The sequence below is a fragment of the Limulus polyphemus genome, unplaced genomic scaffold, assembly GCF_000517525.1.
Source record: "Limulus polyphemus unplaced genomic scaffold, Limulus_polyphemus-2.1.2 Scaffold2865, whole genome shotgun sequence".
In the NCBI taxonomy this organism is placed as follows: Eukaryota; Metazoa; Arthropoda; class Merostomata; order Xiphosura; family Limulidae; genus Limulus; species Limulus polyphemus.
The window spans coordinates 12,371-20,136 of record NW_013668475.1 but is presented as its reverse complement, the minus strand read 5'-3'; the positions used below and the strand labels follow the sequence as shown (position 1 = coordinate 20,136).

General features: G+C 33.2%; 1 protein-coding gene across 1 annotated transcript in view; it reads left to right on the top strand.

Moving 5' to 3' along the window:
- LOC111087932 (epidermal growth factor-like protein 8) overlaps positions 1–7,766 on the top strand; it is a gene marked incomplete at its 3' end in the record, with an annotated part of 55,725 nt that overhangs the window by 37,693 nt on the left and 10,266 nt on the right. The window contains exons 3-5 of the mRNA XM_022396388.1: positions 3,823–3,954; positions 6,243–6,361; positions 7,123–7,218. Of these exons, the coding sequence (XP_022252096.1) occupies positions 3,823–3,954; positions 6,243–6,361; positions 7,123–7,218 (347 nt within the window). The remainder of the gene's footprint in view (positions 1–3,822; positions 3,955–6,242; positions 6,362–7,122; positions 7,219–7,766) is intronic.

Here is a 7,766-nt window from a genome sequence, read left to right as displayed (position 1 = left end):
TGTCCTACAACATAAACAAAAATACTGGGGCTGTTCTACAACACAAACAAAAATACTGGGTCTGTTCCACAACACAAACAAATATACTGGAGCTGTTCCACAACACAAACAAAAATACTGGGGCTGTTCCACAACACAAATAAAAAATACTGGGGCTGTTCCACAACACAAACAAAAATACTGGGGCTTTTCCACAACACAAACAAAAATACAATAAATTTGGGAGTTTAAAAGGAGAAAGATTAAATAAGTTTGTTTGTTTGTTATGAATTTCACACAAAGCTACACGAGGGCTATCTGCGTTAGCCGTCCTTAATTTAGCAGTGTAAGACTAGAGGGAAGGCAGCTAGTCATCACCACTCACCGCCAACTATTGGGCTTCTCTTTTACCAACGAATGGTGAGATTGACCGTCACAATATAACACCCCCACGGCTGAAAGGGCGAGCATGTTTGGTGTGACGGGGATTCGAACCCGCGACCCACAGATTGCGAGACGAGCGCCCTAACGAGATTAAATAAGATCGCCAAAATTTACTCAATTTTTTTTTTTTTTTTAGAAAAGAACTTATTCTTAAAATTTTTGAAAAGGCATATTAATCACTCTAAAAGTGTTGGGTATCAATAACTTTTAAAATGTCTTTTATGATATTTGAATTAATATTTTTACAAAAGATAGGGCAGCACGATTTATCACTTATGACATATATTTAGCAAATTTGGTTCATAAAATGGCTGCTACTAATGTATAAGAGTTATGAGTTAATCAAGAAACTGTATGCTTGTATTACCAACTCCAATAAAGCGTATCAGCTCATATTGTCATAGAACATCATATTTCATTATCTCGGCTCGAGCGACAGGTTTATATATTTGGAAACCAGAGCTGCATATAATTTGTCCAGCACTAATTAATCTACAATATAATAATTTGGTCAGCTGCATCCTCTCATCAAAAGAATCTCGAACCTGATTAAGAACATTAAGGATGTGCTTCTCGTGTGGTGTTAGAAGGGGTATGAATGTATCCTTGTGAGGATAGAAGACTGGATAGCATCCCAATGCTCCTTCCCTTAATAAAAAAAACCTGCTAATATGAGCCAAATAGTGGATGACCAAATGATGATGTATTATAGGAAATGTACGGGAAATAGATTTTGAAGTACCATGAGGCTGGTAGGAAATGTACAGGAAATAGACTTTGAAGCACCATGAAACTGGTAGGAAATGTACGGGAAATAGACTTTGAAGCACCATGAGACTGGTAGGAAATGTACAGGAAATAGACTTTGAAGCACCATGAGACTGTTAGGAAATGTACAGGAAATAGACTTTGAAGCACCATGAGACTGGTAGGAAATGTACAGGAAATAGACTTTGAAGCACCATGAGACTGGTAGGAAATGTACAGGAAATAGACTTTGAAGCACCATGAGACTGGTAGGAAATGTACAGGAAATAGACTTTGAAGCACCATGAGACTGTGTCATCCGTCATGATCATTTGAACATTAAGTTTAAACTGACTGACATCTGCACAACATTTTATGTAACTATAAACTCCATACTTCCTAGAGGTAAAGTTGTTTCCCATATACCTGCTGCTTCAAAGCACAACTTTGGAACGTATTATCAACAACGTGTGTATTTGTTATTGTTTATGAGAGATGTTTTAGATTACCTACAGACCTAAACCGCATTTCGTGCGTTTTCTTTTTCTGTTTTTGGATAGGCCGTTGTAGACCACCAATGACACTGATCGTTTATTAGTTTCTTAAACAAAATCACAGAATTGTATATGCTAAAAGTTGACAACAGGCTAGAAGGGCTCGTCCCTGACTTGCACATGTAAAACATAAAAAAATATTATAATAACTCTCCCTTTTCAGTGAATTATTTGTTATTATCAGTTAAATATGGATTATGATCGTTGTTCAGTTAGTTTTAAGCAGACTGACTTGTTTAAATTGTTCAAAAAAGCATATTGAACTTCTAAAACAAAACTGTTGCATTATAGCCTAATACATCTGTAAACGCTTTATAACTATGTTTTTTTAAAGGGTGTAGCAACAGAACTGGCAAAACTGACAAGTGATACAAGCACCCAATATGAGGTCAAATACAGAAGTATACACCTAGTTATATACGCGTGTATTTATTTGTTTATTTGTTCTCATAAAATGTTTCCAAGGTGACTGGATACTAAAAACAAAGGCCCTAGGAGGGCCACAAAACTATAACTTTCAAAACTGTATGTCCTGATATTACCTTAAAACTTAAAGCAGAGAAGAAAACAGCTGTCACCCCTTCTGTGTAGATCACGGGTTGAAAGTAAATTGGTTTCCCACTCAGAAAACCCTATTGGAATATATGCACACTCGTTTTCGAAGTCTTTTCACACTTTGTTTATGATGATAGTGTTTATCTGATTCTATTACTCATATGCATTCAAGACACCTAGAGATTAAAACTGTAAATTTTAAACCAGCCAATAAGATAATCAAAGCTAATTCATTTTATCTGGCATGCTTAAAATTCAATTGCGACTGAACTTTATCTAAGGAGCAAACTTGAGTGGCTCCACCCAGATACACCTACTTGATTTTACTTTTTGACCTTTCAGGAATCACCTAACTCTGAATCGTAAGTTTGGAAAATGAACGACAATAAAGACAATTACACGTGTAAGATTAATGTGACGTTTTACTCCGATTAATAGGTGAAGGTAAAGTTACATTAGTCTCTATAAAATGAGATTCAGCCCATTAAAAAAAGACTCAACGATTCATGCCTTGCTAAATAATAAAGCCAGTTAATTAGGACCTATCCTTGCGTTTGTAGTACACTCCATTCATTTGCTTGAGTTCTGAAATTGCAGGAGATTAAATCATATCAGCTTACAATGTAACATGAAAGAACAAGAATCTAACTATTCTAAAACGATTGGACAGGTTTATAAAATACAATTATCAATTCTTTCAGCAGTGATAGGTTGTGGCTTTATTGTCTTAAGAGAACATTTGTCTATCAAGGTAAAGCTGAAAAGTGTGGTGCAAATAATCGACAACATCTTTCAAATATTGTGTGGGTGTTAGTTTCCCTTCTAAATGAATTAAATTATCCAACCACTGCCAAGATAATGTTTGTTTCTCCTTACCACACATCCCATCCAACTATTTTAATTCTCGGAACAACACACATTTCTTCACATTTTTTGCTCTGTTGTCAGTACAGGGAATATTAAAACGCAACACATCAGACCAAACCCACACTCTCAGTTATTCGTTGTTTGCACTATAAGCATCATTGTAAAAGTGCTTTCCTGTTTACATTCTATGTACATGGTTATCAAAATTGTTGTCCATTGTTGTTTTATAGTTTCTTTAATGTTTCTTTGTATGGAAATATTGGAGACAGCCTCCTGTCTCTGGTTGGAGGAATCAATCAATTAAATCATATTCTGATGCCTGTTCTAGTTTACTATATTTTCTCCCAGTCTGTCACCAGTGGTTGCGGTAACAGTTTTAAATGTATTTACAATACTTTGCCACTGTTGATAGACACAAATTAGAAATGTCTTTCAAAAATCAACCAAAATAAAGGTCTATGGAAACGATACTGGTAATAAATGAACGCTCGCTTCCCACCCTTTTGAAAGTCAGATAATTTCTTGTTATTACCCATTGTTTTATAGACTAGCCATTGAGACGTTACAAAGTGTATTACACTAGTTATATTTAGTACTTTTTACAAAACATAGGATACTGTATTATCAACACTTGTAAGGTTTATAGGAAAAACAGTGTTCTATTTTTTTTTTCCAGACGCCACGTGTGCGCCCGTAGTCATGTTGTCAACACACCTGTAAGGCATATGGAGTCTTACCGAAAACCTGTGTATAAACGTCATAGACATGCCTGTGACGTCAAACCAGATCAGACATGCACATCCTACAGGTGAATTTAAATTATATTACCTTTGTCCTTTAAAATGTAAATAGATTACAGTTCAATCTGACTGTGTCTTTTAAATAGAAAATAACTTTCGGTTTGAGTTGTTACTTGTAAGTCAAGCAAATAATTTGTCGTTTCTTCTTCTGTGGTGTAATTAAATTCTAAACCAACACGTGAAAGGATTTTAGTTTTATATAAACTTTTCGCTCAAAAGAATCTTGTTGTATTTAAACTGAATGCCAAGTTTTTATCCTTAGCCTGATTTTCAACACGGATCTTAAGTTTGCACACAAACTACAATACATTGCAAAACGAGGTTAATGGAAAAAAATTCAAGCATTTTTATCCCCAAATTTTTTTCCCTCTTTTAGCTGATCACCGCTAGCCTGTTTAAATGTCTGTTTCTTTATAACTTGATGTAAGTAAAATACCTAGGTAGCGTACGCCAATACATTAATAAAATGTTTACTAATGTTAGTCGGTAAACGTATTCCTGTTGGGCCCGGCATGGCCAGGTGGTTAGGGCACTCGACTCGCAATCTGAGGGTCGCGGGTTCGAATCCCCGTCACACCAAACATGCTCGCCCTTTCAGCCGTGGGGTCGTTATAATGTGACGGTCAATCCCACTATTCGTTGGTAAAAGAGTAGTCGAAGAGTTGGCGGTGGGTGGTGATGACTAGCTGCCTTTTCTCTAGTCTTACACTGCTAAATTAGGAACGGCTAGCTCAGATGGCCCTCGCGTAGCTTTGCGCAAAATTCAAAACAAACAAATAAGTATTCCTGTTATTATTATGTGAAAAAATTCTGCTGGTGATAAAAGTATAATATTAATATTACAATTGGAACTAGAGACAAGATCTTGACCAACCTCATTCACCTCCAGTAAATTATCTGACCTTGATAGTTTGACTTTGGTGTCAAATTGTAAAACTGTAGGAAAGGTGAAGGGAAATCGAATTCCAGATTTAGTAAGTTTATCGCGTAATAGTGTTTTCCAACTCGTGCCTTAATATCTTTCCACATGGATAATCCGTGAAAAACAAAAGGTCTGCTACACTTCTATATGTTCAAAATCGCTTATCATCGCAAGCAAGGATAGCAACTAGAAAACAAACATTGGACGCCTTTTGTTGTAAAAAACCAGACCATGTACGGGAAATGTCATACACCTTAACTTTACTGTTCTCTAGAATTATAATACCAGTTTTTGTCCTGAAATTTATCGAATATCACTAATGAAAATATAATGAACTAGGCTATTTGTGACGTGAGAATATTGAAAAATAATTGAGTGAATCATACATACTGAAAATGTTTTAGAAAACAAATGAGATTAATGTTAATTGCAGTGCACAAAAAGGTACTAAAACAAGACATAACCTTAGCAAGACAATAATTAATTTTACGTTCATACATAGATCTCTATTTTAAAATCAACCAACAAATGGTTATTATAGAAGTTTTATTTAAAATAACAGAAAATTGATAACGTTACAACGCTAAAAATAGTAACATTTTACAGAAACTACGTTAATTGTTTATTATGAAAATAAATTATACTTTATTAGCTTGCATAAATAAAACCTAGATGGCGCGACATATTTAATTTTCTGACACAAATATTACATGTGTTGAAAAACAAAAATCATCCACATGTATATTACAAAGAGCAGTATGTTTACATGTTGAATTTATACAGATTAGAATAATCTTAACACTGTATAACCAGTAACATTGGAATCATAACAACATATATGTTTACCGCTCTATAAGTAGTAAAATATTAAAATCAGTACTTGTACATATGTGTAAAGTATTATCTACTAATGTGTTCATGAAAACATAAAACACAAAGAGAAAAGTATTACCTATGGTCCAAAAAAAACCAAAAAATAATGAAATTGGAAATCGAAAAGTATATTATAAAGAGAAAATTAAATATTAAAATAGAACTGAAAAGTGATTTAAAATGGTATAATAAGAAAGTTGAACGTAATTGTGTACTTTTAATCTTTGACCTGCGTAAGATGTTTTTCCCGAACGATAATAAAACAAAGGTTCGGAACATAACCGAAAAGTTGCTAAAAATTACACTTTGAGAATTCGCTCTGAAAGACGAGGTTTCAAGATGTATATAGCTATTGTTTTACATCCATACATGTGTTATGTATTTACTGTTCCGCAAACAAATTATTTCATATCATTCGGTACTAATTACAATGTACAATTTTAAGTGGTCCGAAAAGATATGTCTGATCTTTTTGTTTTAACTATTCAATGTATGTTTCAGAGTAGCATATGTAACATCCTACCGTTCTGTCTACAAAACTACCTCTCACACGGAGACTGTGTATCAATGTTGCCCAGGATGGACTCGTAGTTCTCCACATGCACGTGACTGTATGGAAGGTAATCATATATCTAACTTCTTGTATCCTTAAGTATTTATGTGTACGACTATTTATAGATCTATGTCTGTATCTCTGAATTTCCACAATTATTTCAAGAGAAATCTGCATTGAGAAACTGTAAGCTGAATGTAAATAGTTTGTAGAGAGCTATGTTTCGAACGTTTATAAATTCATTAGATATAATATTCAGTTTCTTTAGATTTGGTTAAGGAATGAGCGAAACGACTAACGTGTTTTTATATTGCAAAAAATAATAACAAATAGACAAACAAGTTGTAGTAGTTTTATACGATACCTTAGTTGTTTTTATGTTGCAAAAAATAATAACAACTAGACAAACAAGTTCTATTAGTTTCATACGATACCTTAGTTGTTTTTATATTGCAAAAAAATAATAACAAATAGACAAACAAGTTGCAGTAGTTTTATACGATACCTTAGTTGTTTTTATATTGTAAGAAAATAATAACAAATAGACAAACAAGCTGTAGTAGTTTTATGCGATACCTTAGTTGTTTTTATATTTCAAAAAATAATAACAAATAGACAAACAAGTTGTAGTAGTTTTATACGATACCTTAGTTGTTTTTATATTTCAAAAAATAATAACAAATAGACAAACAAGTTGTAGTAGTTTTATACGATACCTTAGTTGTTTTTATATTTCAAAAAATAATAACAAATAGACAAACAAGTTGTAGTAGTTTTATACGATACCTTAGTTTATGTCCTCATGCAATGAAAATTTATACTTAAAAGCTATCTGTTCGCCTCAATGTAAAAATGGAGGGATTTGTACGAAACCAAATCAGTGTTCTTGTACACCCGGCTGGACCGGATACGCTTGTGAAACAGGTAAGACCTTGGACCTGAAGTGATATGTCATATGGAAACACAGCCATAGAAATAATATATGTATATATATATATACAAATAAAAACCGTTCAAAATAAGACTAAACTATAAAAAACGTGAACGTTTTTGTTTTGTATTAATTTCATTATTGTTTTATAGTGCTGATTTGATCGCCAGTTTCAATTAATGTATCTGATAGTATTAGAACTATTGATTTATATATACATATTTAAATAATATAGAACATATATATTTTATCTTTTGTTGCTGTTTTCTTTACAAGCTCAATAATTTTTTTTTACTGATGTTGTAAAAAAATATCATGTATGGGGGCGTTATAATGTGACGGTTAATCCCACTATTCGTTGGTAAAAGAGTAGCCCAAGAGTTGGCGGTTATGCTGCGTATAAAATATCCACAATTATCGTTTACTAAAATAATATTTTCTTTATATCAAAGCTTTCTTCTACACTGTAGCTTTACTCTGAACGTTTTAAGTCTTGAAAGTTAAGAGTAGCTCGAAAACTTTAAGTATACAATTATATAAT